Below are 19,507 nucleotides of genomic sequence, written 5' to 3' on the forward strand. Positions count from 1 at the left end.
GCTCTGCTACATGCCTGGCCCAGACACAGGAGAGGCTCTACAGCTCCTACCTGACACACACAGCTGTGCTACATGCCTGGCCTAGATACAGGAGAGGGCTCTGCAGCTCCTACCTGACACACACAGCCATGCTACATGCCTGACCCAGACACAGGAGAGGGCTCTGCAGCTGCTACCTGACACACAGCTCTGCTACATGCCTGGCCTAGATACAGGAGAGGGCTCTTCAGCTGCTACCTGACACACACAGCTCTGCTACATGCCTGGCCCAGACACAGGAGAGGGCTCCGCAGCTGCTACCTGACACACACAGCTCTTCTACATGCCTGGGCTAGATACAGGAGAGGGCTCTGCAGCTATCTCACACACACGGCTCTGCAGCTATCTCACACACACGGCTCTGCAGCTATCTCACACACACGGCTCTGCAGCTATCTCACACACACAGCTCTGCTACATGCCTGGCCCAAACACAGGAGAGAGCTCTGCAGCTGCTACCTTACACACAGAGCTCTGCTACATGCCTGGCCCCGACACAGGAGAGGGCTCTGCAGCTGCTACCTGACACACAGAGCTCTGCTACATGCCTGTCCCAGACACAGGAGAGGGCTCTGCAGCTGCTACCTGACACACTCAGCCCTGCTACATGCCTGGCCCAGACACAGGAGAGGGCTCTGCAGCTTCTACCTGACACAGCTCTGCTATATGCCTGGCCCAGACACAGGAGAGGGCTCTGCAGCTGCTACCTGACACACACAGCTCTGCTACATGCCTGGCCTAGATACATGAGAGGGCTCTGCAGCTACAACCTGACACACTCAGCCCTGCTACATGCCTGGCCTAGACACAGGAGAGGGCTCTGCAGCTGCTACCTGACACACACAGCTCTGCTACATGCCTGGCCTAGATACATGAGAGGGCTCTGCAGCTACAACCTGACACACTCAGCCCTGCTACATGCCTGGCCTAGACACAGGAGAGGGCTCTTCAGCTGCTACCTGACACACACAGCTCTTCTACATGCCTGGGCTAGATACAGGAGAGGGCTCTGCAGCTATCTCACACACACAGCTCTGTTACATGCCTGGCCCAAACACAGGAGAGGGCTCTGCAGCTGCTAACACACACAGCTCTGCTACATGCCTGGCCCCGACACAGGAGAGGGCTCAGCAGCTGCTACCTGACACACACAGCTCTGCTACATGCCTGGCCCCGACACAGGAGAGGGCTCAGCAGCTGCTACCTGACACACACAGCTCTGCTACATGCCTGGCCCCGACACAGGAGAGGGCTCAGCAGCTGCTACCTGACACACACAGCTCTGCTACATGCCTGGCCCCGACACAGGAGAGGGCTCTGCAGCTGCTACCTGACACACACAGCTCTGCTACATGCCTGGCCCAGACACAGGAGAGAGCTCTGCAGCTCCTACCTGACACACACAGCTCTGCTACATGCCTGGCCCAGACACAGGAGAGGGCTCTGCAGCTGCTACCTGACACACACAGCTCTGCTACATGCCCGGCCCAGACACAGGAGAGGGCTCTGCAGCTGCTACCTGACACACACAGCTCTGCTACATGCCCGGCCCAGACACAGGAGAGGGCTCAGCAGCTGCTACCTGACACACACAGCTCTGCTACAGAATTACGCCATTCACACATACGGACTTCACCATCACAGAAATTACTGTGACAGAGGAGACACATGGGAACTCCCTCATCACATGTCTCGTCACATGGTCCTGACATCATCAAAGGTCCTTTTACTAAACCATAATTTAGGACAGTTCCTTGTGCCTGCCTCAGTCGCCCGTGGAATGTAACCCTTTGTATTCTGGAGGATGTCGCTATTCAGGAGTATTGGCCTGCCCGCAGCTCTGCTGGCTGCTACTGGAGGGGTGGCCCTGGTGACCTGGAGGTACCTGTCGGCGAGGGGGCAAAAGAGTGCTGAGCAGGGAGAGGTACAGGAGGAGGAAGGAAGTGTGGAGGGTGTATCATCTCCGAAAGGACAAATCCCAGACAACTTCAGAACGGGTGACCAGCATGAGGGAGCAGGGAGTGACAAGAATGTTCTCCCTGGTACCACACCTGTATGTCAGGAGGAGAGCGCGGGGAAGAAAAGCGCAGCAGCTGCAGTCACAACTGCAATACCAGAGAAGAGCGCAGCAGCTCCAGTCACATCTGTAATACCGGAGGAAAAGAGCGCAGCAGCTCCAGTCACATCTGTAATACCGGAGGAAAAGAGCGCAGCAGCTGCAGTCACAACTGCAATACCAGAGAAGAGCGCAGCAGCTCCAGTCACATCTGTAATACCGGAGGAAAAGAGCGCAGCAGCTCCAGTCACATCTGTAATACCGGAGGAAAAGAGCGCAGCAGCTGCAGTCACAACTGCAATACCAGAGAAGAGCTCAGCAGCTCCAATCACATCTGTAATATTGGAGAAGAAGAAGAGCGCAGCAGCTCCAGTCACATCTGTAATACCGGAGGAGAAGAAGAAGCACGCAGCAGCTCCAGTCACATCTGTAATACCGGAGGAGAAGAGCGCAGCAGCTCCAGCCACATCTGTAATACCGGAGGAGAAGAAGAGCGCAGCAGCTCCAATCAAATCTGTAATACCGGAGGAGAAGAAGAAGAGCGCAGCAGCTCCAGTCACATCTGTAATACCGGAGGAGAAGAGCGCAGCAGCTCCAGACACATCTATCATACTGGAGGAAAAGAAGAAGAGTGCAGCAGCTCCATTACAGACTGAGGAGGAGACATCAAAGTCATCCAATTTGCCTGTGGAAAAGGGGTTCACCGGCAGTGTTTCATCGTCTGAAATTAAGCATAAGGTGAGAAGCCTATGGGAGCTAAGATTTTGTATGTTCATGACCTATCTGGATCTGGGAGCTAATGTAATATGAATATTTTTAAAGGGGTTGTCCCATAAACATCATCTATCACTAGTGGCGTAACTACAAAGTTATGGGCCCCAGTGGGAACTTTCAAATGGGCCCCCCCATGCCAAAATATATAGGTGAATTAGAAATGCACCATTACAGAATTAGGCTACTTTCAGACTAGCGTCGGCACGGGGCAGTTGCTATGTGTTGGCCCGACGTGCCGACGCCCGTTGTGAAAATAATGCCCGACGTGGGCAGCGGAAGCAGTTTTACAACACATCCGCTGCCCGTTGTGAAGTCCGGGGAGGAGGGGGCGGAGTTCCGGCCATGTATGCGCAGTCGGAAATGGCTGTCCCGACGCACGAAAAAAACATTACATGTAACTTTTTTTGTGCCGACGCTTCGAGTGTGCGATGCTTGCGACGTATGGATATACGTCGCAATGCGCCGCTAATGTAAGTATATGGGCAAAAAAACAAATCCTGCGGGCACGTTTGCAGGATGCGTTTTTTTGCCACAGCGGCGCATTGCGACGTATTCCAAACGACGCTAGTGTAAAAGTAGCCTTAGTTGTAGGCTGTGTTCACAAGAGTGAAGTTCACGGTCTGTATACAGACCACAACCTCCAGCCTTGGAGGGTATCCCGATCCGAACTCGCACCCTCTTGTGTTTATGGCAATACGCTCCTGTAAACCCAGCCTGACAGGGACGACCCCTTATAAATGGAAGTGTGCCCCTCTAAACCCTGCAGTCACCTGGTGGGGAAAGTCACATCCTGACAAGTAATACTGCCAATTCTCCAGCCATAAGTGGGTGGTGCATTTCCAAAGCTGGGAAATGGGAGTTCAATACTACAACACGTCAACTATGGTTCCCGGCCCTCCTCATGAAAGTATGGCAGACCGGTGTGATAAGACTATTAGAAAAACTACTGCCACGCACGGCTGTACATACTGGCGGAAGTGTGAGGGCATTAGTGCCCGTGTATGGACATGTCAGAGGTTAGAGAGAAGAAAGCTTGGTCCCTCTTAGCTTCTGGCAATGTTTTACCTCAGCTCATATTTGGGCCATACCATTGTAAAAGAGGTAGACACATTTACCCACTGACTTTACTATTCATAAGGAACTGCTGTCTACACTTTAGTTGCCCACTGTATATAGTCAGTGTGGGGATGAGGGCTACAGAACAACACAGGGCGATGGCACTGCTACCTGAACCCTACAATATGCAGGGAGTAAAACCAGTACAAAGTATGGCAGCAGAGATGTCCATGGCCGGACTGGGACAAAAAAGCAGCCCTGCCACACAAACCCCACCAACCCACAGACTATAAAACTCCCCCAACGCCTGATCAGTGGATTTTGCTATATTTGATGTGCCCTTCAACAAGTCGTCTTAAAGGCATTATTTGAAGAGCCATGTGTGATTGCCGCCGCAGTGTTCATGATCGACCACTTCTTTAGAGCGCCGATTCTAGAGATCTTGCGGGTCCCAGGGGTCGGACCCCAGCAACTACAAAGTTCTCGGGAAAGGGGATTGCTTGGCATTATCCATTTAAATGGGTTCTCCAATATATATATTTGTTATTTTCCCATAGTATTCTTGAAAATAATAAACCAATATTAACCCTCCCAAAGACCAATGTCGCCTCTCCAAGAACAGGACAGGAGAAGTGGTACTGTGCAGTGTATATACACAGGACAGGCGGAGTGGTACTGTGCAGTGTATATATACAGGAGGAGCGGTACTGTGCAGTGTGTATATACAGGACAGGAGGAGTGGTACTGTGCAGTGTATATATACAGGACAGGAGGAGTGGTCCTGTGCAGTATATATATACAGGACAGGAGGAGTGGTCCTGTGCAGTGTATATATACAGGACAAGAGGAGTGGTACTGTGCAGTGTATATATACAGGAGGAGCGGTACTGTGCAGTGTATATACACAGGACAGGAGGAGTGGTACTGTGCAGTGTATATATACAGGACAGGAGGAGTGGTACTGTGCAGTGTATATATACAGGACAGGAGGAGTGGTACTGTGCAGTGCATATATACAGGAGGAGTGGTACTGTACAGTGTATATATACAGGACAGGAGGAGTGGTACTGTGCAGTGTATATATACAGGACAGGAGGAGTGGTACTGTGCACTGTATATATACAGGAAGGGAGAAGTGGTACTGTGCAGTGTATATATACAGGACAGGAGGAGCGGTACTGTGCAGTGTATATATACAGGACAGGAGGAGTGGTACTGTGCAGTGCATATATACAGGACAGGGGGAGTGGTACTGTGCAGTGTATATATACAGGAGGAGCGGTACTGTGCAGTGTATATACACAGGACAGGAGGAGTGGTACTGTGCAGTGTATATATACAGGACAGGAGGAGTGGTACTGTGCAGTGTATATATACAGGACAGGAGGAGTGGTACTGTGCAGTGCATATATACAGGACAGGGGGAGTGGTACTGTGCAGTGTATATATACAGGACAGGAGGAATGGTACTGTGCAGTGTATATACAGGACAGGAGGAGTGGTACTATGCAGTGTATATATACAGGACAGGAGGAGTGGTACTGTGCAGTGTATATACAGGACAGGAGAAGCGGTACTGTGCAGTGTATATATACAGATACTTAGATTTACACCAAACAGGCTGTATATATCATAACTGAGTAGCACCAAATCTTTAAGGGGTTGTCCACTACTAGGAAAACCCCTAAATGTTCGGCCCCGATAAAATAATAAAGCCTATTCTCACCTCCTGTGCCTACCGATGCCGTTCCCACAGTGGCTGTGATGACCCCCAGGTGCTGTGATGTGGTGTTGTGACACGTGATGCCCGGAGTCAGCGCTGGTGTCACTGTCTCCATCTTCGGACAAACTGAACATGAAGAGGAAGTCCGAGATCAAGCCGCTCATCCTGGACTTCCTCTTCATGTTCAGTTTGTCCAAAAATGGACAAATGGACACCAGCGCTGACTCCGGGAGTCACGTGTCACAACACCACATCACAGCACCTGGGGGTCATCACAGCCACTGTGGGAACGGCATCGGTAGGCACAGGAGGTGAGAATAGGCTTTATTAATTTATCAGGGCTCAACATTTAGTATAAGACGAGGTTGTCCTAGTAGGGGAGACAATCCCTTTAAGCAGTGGACTCTTTATTAGACCATGTGGCAACATTTCAGTTCCATATCAGAGAAATGTTCTGTTATTGATCCGAAACGTTGCCACTTGGGCCAATAAAGAGTAGCTGGGGGGCACAGACATCACAGGGGGCATATAACTGGAGGGCACAGAACAGCTTTGACTGACGCATGTGTGCAGAGCAGGCAGTCAGTCCAGGTGCAGGGGATTGATCACATCACACTGTATAGTAGGGACTGTTGCTCCTTATCCTGTCCCTATTGGAAGCGAGCAGCTGCAGGGAGAATAAAACTTCACTTTCTCCCTGTAGCCGCTGATCCAGCTACACTGCCAAACAGGATTAAAACGCTATTTACCTCCAGATTACCACTCTGTCTGCAGGCAGTGTTTTTGTAGGTGACAAGTCTTCCTTAATGGTACTCTGACAGCACAGAATAACTGGGCAAGCTAAGTCCTGCTGCTCGATGCATCACGGCAGGGCCAACCACTTATATACTCCTTTCCACCTGCTCGTTTTCCATCAGTCGCCACCCCCTCTATTATGATTGACAGCTGAGGCTTCATAGAGCCAGAGATAGATGGAAACCAAGCAGGTGGGATGGTGAATATAACTGGTTGGTTAACTAGTTTTCTCTTTAGAAGGATCTTTCACCAAATTTTTCATGTTGAACTGGACACACAATGTAATAGTGGCTGCAGAGCGGAATATAACATGTCTTTTTTTTTATTTCAGACAAGACAATACATGGTATATAACCCACAACACACCCAAATAGGTCTAGGCACTAAGAGAAGGGTGTCCAGGCCACAAATATGCCTCAGAGAATGGACCCTTCCATATACCGGACCACATGTAATGCCAAAAACAATATACAACCTAACAGAGTCCTAGTGCAGGCAGCGCGGATGCCCAACGTGTATCGCCACCATCTGGTGACACCTGACGAAACCATTACAAGTTCAGCACAACAGACATAAGTTGGTTTTTAAACTTGTTCTATTGCAGATTATGCGATATAACAAGGTTACATTATAAACAAATAGTATTTCTCATTGCTTGTTAATGCTGTCTAGTGTTAACCCTACCCTTAAACCATGGGTCTAATATCTTAACCAAGACCCCCATGTCAGACACCAAATATTACATACTTGACAAACTACCCCTGAGAAAGACACTTCGTGTGGCTACGCATGGGGTTCCACTCCCGTCATGGATGATATGTTGGGTGCATAGGGGCATTCACCTTGAATAAGTGCTAAGGATTGTTCACAGCTGTTCTTTGAATTGCTGTTTTGCCTGGATTTTCACTTATCTTTGTACTTTTTTTGTGATATTTACCATAGTATCTTGTATGACATCAATTATTTAGGATCTTGTATACTCCACACAGTGTACCTATGAAATCTGGTTTACATATTTGTTTCATTGCCTGTATCAATGAAATATCATAGGCTGTTGTTGGTATGTGGTTCTTGTAGGCCAAAATTGGTTTCTCTTTAAAATGTTTTTTATTTTGTTTGTTTTCCCATATGTTGTCCATAATGTTGTAATAAAATTTTGTATATTTTTTGGTGATCACTGTTTTTTGCATACTTCTTTTTTTTTCATATTCTAATTTTCTAACGCAGGTACAAAGAGCTGATATATTTAAATCACAGAGTTGCATGTGATTTCTTGCTATATGTCTACCTAAATTCGTAACCTGGAAAATTGGACCTTGGCTTTCGGAGATTGATACAAGACTGCAATCCAACAGACATACAGTTGAAACCAGAAGTTTCCATACACTATATAAAAAGACACATCTGCATGTTTTTCTTAATATCTGGCATGAAATTAGAATAAACCTTTTCCGTTTTAGGTCAATTAGAATTACCATAATTGCGGTATTAATATTTGCCAAATGTGAGAATAATGAGAGAGAGAATGTTTTAAGGCATTTTTATTACTTACTGCAAAGTCAAAAGTTTACATACATTTCATTAGTATTTGCTACCTTTGCCCTTAAACTGAATGACTTGGGACAAACATTTGGGATATGCTTCTCTAAATAGTTGTTCGGAATTTGGTCCCATTCCTCCTGTCAAAACTGATGTAACGGATCCAGGTTTGTAGGTTGCCTTACTCGCACCTGCTTTTTCAGCTTTTCCTATAAAGTTTCAATAGGATTGAGATCAGGGCTTTATGATGGCCACCCCAAAACATTGACTTTGTTATCCTTAAGCCACTTTGTTACCATTTTGGTAGTATGTTTCAGGTCACTGTCCATTTGGAAGACCCATTTCTGCTTAAGCTTTAACTTCCTGACTGATGTCTTTAGATGTTGGTTCAGTATTGACACATAATCTTTTATCATGTTGCCATCTATTTTGTGAAGTGCACCACCAGTCCCTCCTGCAGCAAAACAACCCCACATCGTAATGCTGCCACCCCCATGTTTCACAGTTGGGATGGTGTTCTTAGGCCTCCAAGCTTCTTTCTTTTTCTTCCAAACATAACGATGGTTGTTATGCCCAAAATGCCCAATTTTAGTTTCATCAGATCACAAGACATGCCTCCAAAAATTAATTTCCTTGTTCCTGTGTGTATTTGCAAACCTTAATCTGGCTTTTTATGTTTCTTTTGGAGTAATGGCTTCTTCCTGGCAGAGTGGCCTTTCAGCCCATGTTGATACAGTACTCATTTCATTTTGGATATTGAAACAATCTTACCAGCTTCCACCATGATCTTCACAAGGTCTTTTGCTTTTGTCCTTGGGTTGATGTTCACATGTTGGACCAAAGCACATTCATCTCTAGGACACAGAACCCGTCTTCTTCCTGAGCGGTATGATAGCTGGACGTTCCCATCTTGTTTGTACTTGCATATAATTGTACAGATGAACAAGGCACCTTCAGGTATCTTGAAATTGTACCCAAGGATGATCCAGACTTGTGCAAGTCCACAATTCTTTTCCTGATATCTTGGCTGATTTCTTGAGACTTTCCCATGATGCTACACAAAGAAGCAGTGTGTTTCAGTTGTGCATTAAAATGCATCCACAGGTGCATCTCTAATTAACTCAGAATTTGCCCCAAAAAGTCAGAAGCTTCTAAACACATGACATCCTCATATGGGAAGTCCAGAATTGTTTAAAGGCATAGTAATATTAGTGTATGTAAACTTTTGACTTTGCAGTAAGTAATAAAATGCCTTAAATCTCTCTCTCTCTTATCATTATTCTGGCATTTGGCAAATGTTAATAATTCTAGTAATCCTAATTAACCTAAAAGAGGAAAGGTTTAATCTGATTTCATGTCAGATATTGAGAAAAACATGCATATGTGTCTTTTTATATAATGTATGTAAACTTCTGGTTTCAACTGCATAAGATTGGTCATCGTCATACAGGGAGAAAAAGTACACGGCTCAAGTGAAAACTGTTTGATAACACCCACTTGGACTTAAAGAAAATGAACTCATTAGGGGCCAAATACTTTGATTGCTATTATCTACACATCAGAGAGCAGAAATTAATAATGTATATATATATATATATATATATATATATATATATATATATATATATATATATATATATACTCATCGGCCACTTTATTAGGTACACCTGTCCAACTTCTTGTTAACACTTAATTTCTAATCAGCCAATCACATGGCGGCAACTCAGTGCATTTAGGCATGTAGACATGGTCAAGACAATCTCCTGCAGTTCAAACCGAGCATCAGTATGGGGAAGAAAGGTGATTTGAGTGCCTTTGAACGTGGCATGGTTGTTGGTGCCAGAAGGGCTGGTCTGAGTATTTCAGAAACTGCTGATCTACTGGGATTTTCACGCACAACCATCTCTAGGGTTTACAGAGAATGGTCCGAAAAAGAAAAAAAATCCAGTGAGCGGCAGTTCTGTGGGCGGAAATGCCTTGTTGATGCCAGAGGTCAGAGGAGAATGGGCAGACTGGTTCGAGCTGATAGAAAGGCAACAGTGACTCAAATCGCCACCCGTTACAACCAAGGTAGGCCTAAGAGCATCTCTGAACGCACAGTGCGTCGAACTTTGAGGCAGATGGGCTACAGCAGCAGAAGACCACACCGGGTACCACTACTTTCAGCTAAGAACAGGAAACTGAGGCTACAATTTGTACGAGCTCATCGAAATTGGACAGTAGAAGATTGGAAAAACGTTGCTTGGTCTGATGAGTCTCGATTTCTGCTGCGACATTCGGATGGTAGGGTCAGAATTTGGCGTAAACAACATGAAAGCATGGATCCATCCTGCCTTGTATGGAGCATCTTTGGGATGTGCAGCCGACAAATCTGCGGCAACTGTGTGATGCCATCATGTCAATATGGACCAAAATCTCTGAGGAATGCTTCCAGCACCTTGTTGAATCTATGCCACGAAGAATTGAGGCAGTTCTGAAGGCAAAAGGGGGTCCAACCCGTTACTAGCATGGTGTACCTAATAAAGTGGCCGGTGAGTGTATATATATATTATGCTCTGCAGCCACTATTACATCCTGTGTCCAGTTCAGTATGAAATATGTGGTGAAAGGTCCTCTTTAATCCTGATTTTAAGATAATTGTTTTAGTCCAGCTTTAGAGCCAAATGGCTAAATGAGTCTAAGTGTCTTCAGTCTCCTCCCTCCCCCCTGACAGATGCAGCTTGTACTCAGCAGCAGGAGGATAACGTAGGCGCTGTCAATCAGGCTAGGTGGGTGGAGTCGGAGTAAAATTTTCATACCGGATTATACAGGCATTCTGATGTTAATTCTCAAAGTAAGTCCACCAGCCTCATCAAGTCTAAGATCTGTTTAATAATGTATGCAGTTTGTGTTGTGAAGTCTGGTGACAGATCTGCTTTAATCTGATCACTTGATAAGATTAGTGAAGTGGTGATTGGGCTTGAATCTAGTTTCTCTCGTTTTATTTCCCCATCGGAGGGAACACCAGTACACATAATGCATCACACCTTTTTTCAAGGCTGCATCCATCCTTCTATCTGTTCTGTCTATATCTTCTATCTATTCATCTCCCACTAATCTTTCCTTATTAGTAATTTCACCGTTCATGCCTTTCCGTCTGTTTTTCTTCTGCTAACATGATGCCCAGTGAACGTACGTAAAGGTGTGCTTGCTTTTAGGTCAGAGCTGGATTAGATTTAAGTGTATTAGCCAAATGTTATTAATGGTAGCTGCCATTGACTACGTCACCACATTTCCATCCTTCCTTGTTATTAACGAATCATTTGGTCATGAATGTATTGGCCAAGGAATGGAGAGAAGAATGGTAACGTTTTTCTTCTTAGCATTAATGGTGCTCTTTATGTTGTGGAGGGGTCTTCCACCGCATTCTTGTACTTATGTATGCACACCTTGGGTTAGTACCTCCTAAAAGGTGAACATCAAAGTGATTCCACTGCTTCTGACACATAACAGATTTGTATTTCCTTTATCCCCTGGTAGTCTTTTATGGTGCAGTTATGTACAAGTCACAGTGTATAAACTAATCCTCTACCTGATAGGAAGATACAATAGGAAAAATGCTCCCTAGTGAATGGGGTTGGATTTGTAGATTCTTCCATTTTCTTTATGTACTATTAGAATTATTTTCTGGAATCTGTGCCAGGGAAAATAGTTTGCATATTTGATACGGGCCTTTCCTAATGACAGACATGAAATGGGGCAGTAAATACAGCAATTTAGCCAGACTCCGCTCTTCCCAAAACTCAAAGATGGACGAACTTGCGTAGCCATGCATTGTTTGGACAGCTTTTCCGCCTCACTTTCTGCAAAGAGGAGGCAAAATCTGGAGATTATCACTATGACAATATTTCTGGATCTGACATTTGCTGCCTAAAAAGTAGGGTATACTTCTGAAAGCGGGTCAGTGGATTGTAGTTATAGGCAGAGTATATAACATAAGTGACTATGGCTGTTTAGACGTGTGCTCTCATTTCTAAGAGCTAACTCTTTACTGACTGGTTTTGCTTCTTTTGTAGGAAAAACATGCCCCTTGCAGGCAGGTTTTAGTGCTCGGATTAGATGGATCTGGGAAGACAAGCATCTTGAACTCCATTGCAACCAATAAAGGAAAAGTTCTCACAACACCTACGGAAGGAGTTAATGCAATGTGCGTCAGCAATGGCAATTCTAAAATGGAGTTTTTGGAAAGTAAGTTTAAAGATTTAACTAGTTATGTAAGCCAAAACCAGGCTTTCCTTCACCAGGGGCAAGGAGTTCCTGCACTAACCGTCTATAGAAATATCCTAGCCAAGGGCTTTAGGATTAAAGGGAATCGGTCTCCTGAGTCATCGTACCCAAGCCATGGGCAGCATGAATCCGAGTCTAAGTGCACGATTACAGCCAGGTGTATTTGCTGTGAAAGTCTCCTGCATTTCAGATGAAATATACTGTAAAGAATCATCCGGAGACCAGCACTGCTAGAGGTGATCTTCCATAGCGAGAGACCTGTCAATCACCTGCAGCAGTACTGGGAAAAGTCCGCTGGGGCAGAGCCGGACTAGTGTGCCTATAGTCCCTAGCCAAATCTTCTAGCCATACTTCCTCTGCATTTTGGAAGATAATATACCTGACTAATTGTGCATTGGGGATCGGATTCATGCTGCCTGCAGATGGCAGCTTCCCTTTATCACTATTCACCAACAATCCCCAATTTCATGACAAAATTTCTCTTTTTGTAGATCTGCTACTTAAGGATTCTAGATTTCCATCAATTCCCTTTATCAAGTAGGATGAAAAGAAGCCCTTCCTACCTCTCTTTCAGGAAATCATTAGACTAAAAGCCCCTGTACCCATTAGATGAAAGTCAGCCGAACCACTTACCATTTGATGCATATGGGGCCTCCTGATTCTCGCCCAACATCATCTAAGAAGGACCAGGCAGGTGAAACTTCAACTCCCCAATCCTCTTATAGTTAAGAGAGAATCTGCTGCCAGAAGTGTCTTTCAGCACCTTTCTCCTTTCTCCCCATTGAAAACACAGCACTTCACAGGGAAGAACGTTCAAGTCCATGGAGGAATCTGTAGTCTTAGCTGTCAAAGGAACGTCCATTTGACGGCTATTTCATGGGTTTCTGGTATATTGATGAACGTTGGTGCCTTTATTTTTCTTTGTTTAGCACTAATCTGTTTCATCATTTCCTCACTATTCACAACTGTCCTTGCACCAGTGACACTCCTTCTAATATCTCAGACACGCACATCAGGTTTTTTTTTTCAAATGGAAGCCAAATTTCCGCAGTCCGGTTCCTGTTTGAGAAAGTGCAGATTTGGGCTGTCATTGTAGGGGTTTCTTTGGGATACTGTCTTCATTAGCATTGGCACCCCAAGCTAAACAGGAACTTTTGTTTTGTCCCACAGTTGGAGGAAATGAGCAGCTTCGTCCTTATTGGAAGATGTACCTCTCCAGAGCATTTGCTGTTATTTTTGTGGTGGACTCTGCAGATCATGGTCGTCTTCCGCTTGCTAAAAGCCATCTTCATCAGCTGATCCAGCAAGACTCTATCCTTCCTCTGATAGTACTTGCTAATAAACAGGTATTGATTTCTATGTATTGAGAGTACCAACGTGAAAAGGTCCTGTAAAATGCACCAACTGATTTTCAATATTTCATATAGCCTCATAACGGCATTGAGAATATGAAGTGGAAAAAATAAATCATCGGCACAATGAAACGTATAGTGTGGGGAAGAAAATTCGGGTCCATAGACATCACATATTAGTGCATTTTGCCGCCATTGCAACACGGACTGAACCGCAAGCATAATGTTATCTGAGAACAAGAGGGTACAAGGGGTATCTGGAAGTCTGTCCCTCTTTTCTTTATACTATTTTGTCTTCATTATTGTACAGTTCATCTGATAACTAAGGTTTATTAAGGCACAAGTTTCCATTTACTAGTTCAAGGAGAGCAGACGGCCTGAAGATTCTATTCTAATCTCCATTTATTCAGAACATATAGCTGACTTCATACAATAATAACAACAGTATTTGCCCAATTCATCAATTGTGGGCTTTTGTTAAGTAAAATTCTTCAGAATAATACACATGGACCCCAATTCATCAATGCAATTTTACCAGAATTCTGGCGTAAATTGGTATGAAAAGTCGCAAAATTTCGACTCAATATGCACAAAACTTTGGCGTTTTCACGTCAGTTTCTCCCAGCTTTTGCGCCCTGAGCTGACGTTTTTACTGATACTATTTTGGGATAGATACAATGTTTTGATCGCCTCTTATTGCATTTTATGGCAATGTTGCGGCAGCCCAAAAAAACGTAATTCTGGCGTTCATTTTTTGCCTTGTTACGCCGTTTGCCAATCGGATGAATTTACTTTATATTTTTATAGATTGGACATTTCTGAACGCAGCAATACCAAATATGTGTATTTTTTTTAATTGTTTTATTTTCAATGGGGCAAAAGAGGGGTGATTTGAACTTTTGTTTTTGTTTGAGTTTTTTTTTCATACTTTTTACTCTATTAGTCTCCTTAGGAAACTTGATGCTGCGATCGTCCAATCACTTGTGCTGTACATAGCAGGGCTTCAACACACCTATGTATAGCATAAATCACAATGTCCTATGAACGCCGGCCACGAGCTGGCATTCACAGAGGTGTCGTAATGACAGGCATGAAGGTCTTCTGCAGACCCCTGGCTGAAAATGCAACAAATCGGTGCCCTGCGATCATTTGATGGGCGGTCCGGAATGACTCGATTCCGGCTGGTGCGTGTTAAATGCCACTGTCAGAGATTGACAGCGGGATAAAACTGGTTAACAGCAGTGGATGGAGGTCCAATCCATCCACTGCTGTTAAAGGCACATGACAGCTGATTAAATCAGCTGTCGTGTACAGGGAAAGATGTGGGCGCCTGAGCTCAAATCAAAGTCCGGGACACGGCACATGATGTTAACATACGTCACTTGTCATGAAGGGGTTAACACTTGAATGTATCGGACATTGATCAGCCTACATCTTAAAAGAGTTGCTTACCGCTTGGACAACCCCTTTTATAAATTAAATGGTCCCTCTTGAAACAGTTAAATAACAGATATTCGCCACCAGCAACGTTCTAGTGATGCCATTGACATGGCTGCAGGGCTCATGTGGCATAATTGTCAGCGTCAATTATTGGACTGCTGTGCACTCTTTTCTTCTGCTTGTCAGCCCAATAGTGGCCCCTGATTGGCTGCAGGACTCACGTGGCATAATAATGTAATGGTAGCCCTGCGATATCCAGCGCTAACGCGGGAGGGATCTGGTATTTTTATTTTACAGTAGCATCTACTTTTATAAGGGTGTTGTCCGGATAGTGAGCACCCCCTTTAATGTGTTGGGCCATAATTTTGGTGCATTTGCAGAAGGGCAGAGCCAGATGAAGACAGTCTGACTCCCCATGTGGGCAGAGGCGCCTTATTACCTTCTCTGCATCAGTGAGTGCTGGGTATACTGTACACTATGGGCAGTGCATGTATTGGCAGCCACAATGGAAAATTGTAATCGAAAATAAAATTATAGAAAAGTTTAGCCCAAATACCTGATTTTGATTGGTGTGCTTTTCCCTGACCATAAAGATGCAAATTTAGCCATTTTCTCAAATCAATAGATTTTTAATTATCACTGTCCTAGGCACATAACAACATTGGCATCAATTTTATATCCTTCTGATATATAATCAAATATGAAACAACTAAAAATAAAGTTATTAAATAACACAACAAAACTACCGGTAATTTGGAGCAGCCACATCTACTATAAATGACTACTTTGGGAAAAGGACTCATTACTTCAGGGCTCAAATGGATTCAATGTCCTAAATATAAAGAGATGGAGCCAAATAACATGCCAGCATTGCTGTTGGGTTTCTTATGGAAGACATTTTTTCACTGTGGCATCATTTTCCTATGTTGAACCTTCTTGAATTTTCCATAGGACCTGGAGCATGCACATCATATCCCTGAGATTCATGATGCCCTTGCACTGTCAGAGATCTGCGAAGATCGAAAGCTCTACTTGATTGGAACATACGTGACAAAGGATGGCACGGAGGTTTCTTCTGGGATTCAAGACACCAAGGAATTTCTTGCACAACTGCTTTTAGAAAATTGCTGAAATCGTATATTTATATATGTTCTATCTTTGAATTTAAATTTGGGAATTCCTGTTTGGGTAACTTTTCTTTTTCATTTTAATAGTCTTTGGCAGAGATGACCATCAGTGGTTCTGAATGAGGGGAACTCCTGATCGGATTCTTTGCTTACTAATATTGTATATATGGACGATCCCTGCTCCAGTGCTGGAGGAAACATGAAGTGTTGGCATCTATTATTGCCAGCAATCTTCCAGAATACAAAGTAGCTCTGCTTGGACTTCTGGGCAGGTTGGACATTAAGGCAATGCCCAAGGTGAGGTTGATGCTTTTCAATTTTAACGAGGCACAACTAACTAGCAGAACTAAAAAGGTTACCTTCATCAAACAGCCCCCTCATGGCTCGGGCCACAATGCTTAAATACTTTTAATTGATAGGGAATCTGCTTGGTGTACCCTTGGTTGCCCAACATTTCTGACCACCTTCCCACCTACTTGTTTTCAATGTATCCTCTTCTTGCTCCTGTAAAGCCAGAGATATCAATCCAGTGGAGGTGGAAGGAAATCAAGTAGGCGCCATCGTTCACTGAACTATTTGGCCATGTCAATGGTGCACCAAACACCTGTGCTTGGATTCAACAGTCATTTTGCACTGACAGACTTCATTTTTAAAATGAATGTGTCCTCTGAAAATGACTTTTTGAAATCAGATTTTTTTTTGCAAATCTCTTGCAGTTTTTACTTTTGACCATTGAGCCTTCTTGTTCAGTATAGAAGCCACATGGATACAGGTTGCAAGGAACTGGCTCTGACTTTTTACAAGAGTTTTCTGGACATGATTTGATCTTTGTGCCAAGGTGTTGTCTCTTTATCATTGTGATGACTCACGTCTGTATTGACCTTGTATGCATTACAGTATTTATAGAATCGCTCCATAAGAACCACTACATCACATTTCTCATAGATGTCACTGGTTTCCAGTACTTAATGACTAGTGCACTGGGCTTTTCTGTATATTTAAACATGTCACGGGAGTTTTCGATGTCACAAATAATAGCCTGATTGTTTTAAGGAGTAATATCATAAAATTAATATATTTATTGCACAAATTATTTTACTTTAGCATTGATGAATTTCTTATAGAGAAGTCTAAGCTAAGCAATGAATTACTTAAATGTACCATACAGTGTAAGATTTCAGCTGTGATGGTGGCATAGGATGTGGAGCGAATAAATCTATACTTTCTGCAGCCCACTAAGCCTAAAAATCTGATACTTTATTTTATTTCTCATTTATAGAAAATCACATGACAGCACCTAGAGTCTATAAGAGGACACAAAATCTTGGATAAAGCTAATCATTAAGTCTTTGGCATCGACATGCTTGATCTAGTGCCACACAGAGCATTACATTATGGCACGATCTGTAGTATGAAGCTATACCACCCAATCCACCTCAGTTTGGATTGCCTTGTATATACCTAGCTTAACAGTTCATTACTAACGAACTGTGAATTTTGGCTATAGACTGTTCATTTATAACTCAGGGTCAGATATAAAATAGGACCTCACCAAAGAGACAGATAAATGCACTGAAAGTAATAAAGATGCACTTTTTTCATAAGCCTGTTGTCTTACCTTGTCTTACCTGCTCAATAAAAGAATATTTTCTAGTAGGTTGCAGAGTCCTGTATACTTGTGATTTATGACTGCATTAATTATGTTGTGGTGTATTTCATTATATTGTGACCTGTCACAAAGGCTCTCATCATATATTGTTTTATGCTTTCATCAGATATACATTGAGCTTATGTGCATAGCTATTTAACCCCTTCACAACATATGATGTACTCTTACTTAATAAGTCAGGTCACCTTCTTTGACTGGCTGTGTTTTTCAATCAGCATCTGTCTCTAACAAAACGTTAAGAGAAACGTACTTAACCATTACACTATACTAGCCAATTACCGCCTAATAACCTGCCTTACAACAGCATGGAAATTCCTTTCAGGCACCATAGCCACCAAGCTACAGAACCATATGAACCAGTACATGAATCCAGCTCAGAAAGGCATTGGGACCGACACCAGAGGCTCTAAGCAGCAGCTCCTAGTAGATAGGGCAGTCGGTCAAGATCCAGGCACACCAATCTCAACACAGCCTGGATTGTCTTCAGGAAAGCCTATGACTCAGTGCCACACACATGCATCTGTGAATGCTTGGCTCTCTACAATGTCAACAGGAAATTAGAACCTTCCACAGAAACTCAATGGGGCTATGGATACAAGTTCCAGAGTTGAAGCACCATCAGCCACCTCCTGTACATGGATGAATGACATCAAGCTGTATGCGAAAAATGAACAAGACATCAATTCACTGATCCACTTGACAAGGATCTACAGCGAAGACATTGTCCTTCGGACTGGAGGAGTGCTCCCTGTTGGTAATAAGGAGAGGCAAGGTAGTAAAGACTTATGGAGTGGAATTACCAGCAGGGCACATACCAGATGTACAGACATGCTACAAGTACCTGGGAATCCCACAGGGATATGGTAACCATGATGTGGAGGCAAGCAAAGCAGCAACTTCCAATTAACATCAAAGGGTAAGACAGGTCCTGAAGAGCCAGCTCAATGGGAAGCATAAAATCCATGCCATCAATACATATGCCCTGCCAGTTATCAGATATCCTGCTGCCATAGTGTGCTGGCCAGAAGAAGAAGTTGAAGCTGCAGATGTGAAAAAACGAAAGCTCCTCACAATGCATAGAGATCACCATCATAAGTCTAACTCCCAAAGAATTTATACCAACAGAAAGGAGGGTGGTCGAGGCTTGATAAGGATCCAAGCCACCATCACGATGACACCAGGAGTATCCAGGAATACATCAGAAAATGGCACCAAAAGATGAGATACTGAGGGAAAGCCTAAGGCAGCAACAACAACAGATCTGGAAGGAAGAACAAGAACATGAAGCCCCATGGCAAGACAAGCCGCTGCATGGGATGTATGATCGACAGATAATGGAGGTGGCTGACATGGAGAAATCCTACCAATGGCAGGAGAAAGCGGGACTCCGAGACAGCACACAGGAACTAATCATAGCGGCACAAGAGCAAGCACTAAGTTCCAGATCCATAGAAGCAGGAATCTACCACACAAGACAAGACCCAAGGTGCAGACTATGCAAAGAAACCTCAGAAACAGTGCAACGCATAGTGGCAGGATGCAAGCAGCAATAGCATATACCGAATGCCACAACCAAGTAGCAGGGATTGTATACAGGAACATCTGCACAGCATATGGGCTAAGTCCCCTTAAGTCCAGGTGGGAGACCCCAGAGAAAGTGGTGGAGAATGA

At 44.1% G+C, this 19,507-nt stretch overlaps 1 protein-coding gene across 1 annotated transcript; it reads left to right on the forward strand.

Annotated features, from left to right (window-relative positions):
• The first annotated feature begins 1,739 nt into the window (after positions 1-1,739).
• LOC143765436 (uncharacterized) lies at positions 1,740-17,766 on the forward strand. The gene is made up of 4 exons (XM_077252100.1): positions 1,740-2,833; positions 12,038-12,209; positions 13,419-13,594; positions 15,992-17,766. The coding sequence occupies exons 1-4, from the start codon at positions 1,844-1,846 to the stop codon at positions 16,169-16,171; spliced, it is 1,518 nt and encodes a 505-aa protein (XP_077108215.1). The 5' UTR covers positions 1,740-1,843; the 3' UTR covers positions 16,172-17,766.
• The last annotated feature ends 1,741 nt before the right edge of the window (positions 17,767-19,507 follow it).

This window comes from Ranitomeya variabilis, chromosome 1 (assembly GCF_051348905.1).
Source record: "Ranitomeya variabilis isolate aRanVar5 chromosome 1, aRanVar5.hap1, whole genome shotgun sequence".
NCBI lineage: Eukaryota > Metazoa > Chordata > Amphibia > Anura > Dendrobatidae > Ranitomeya > Ranitomeya variabilis.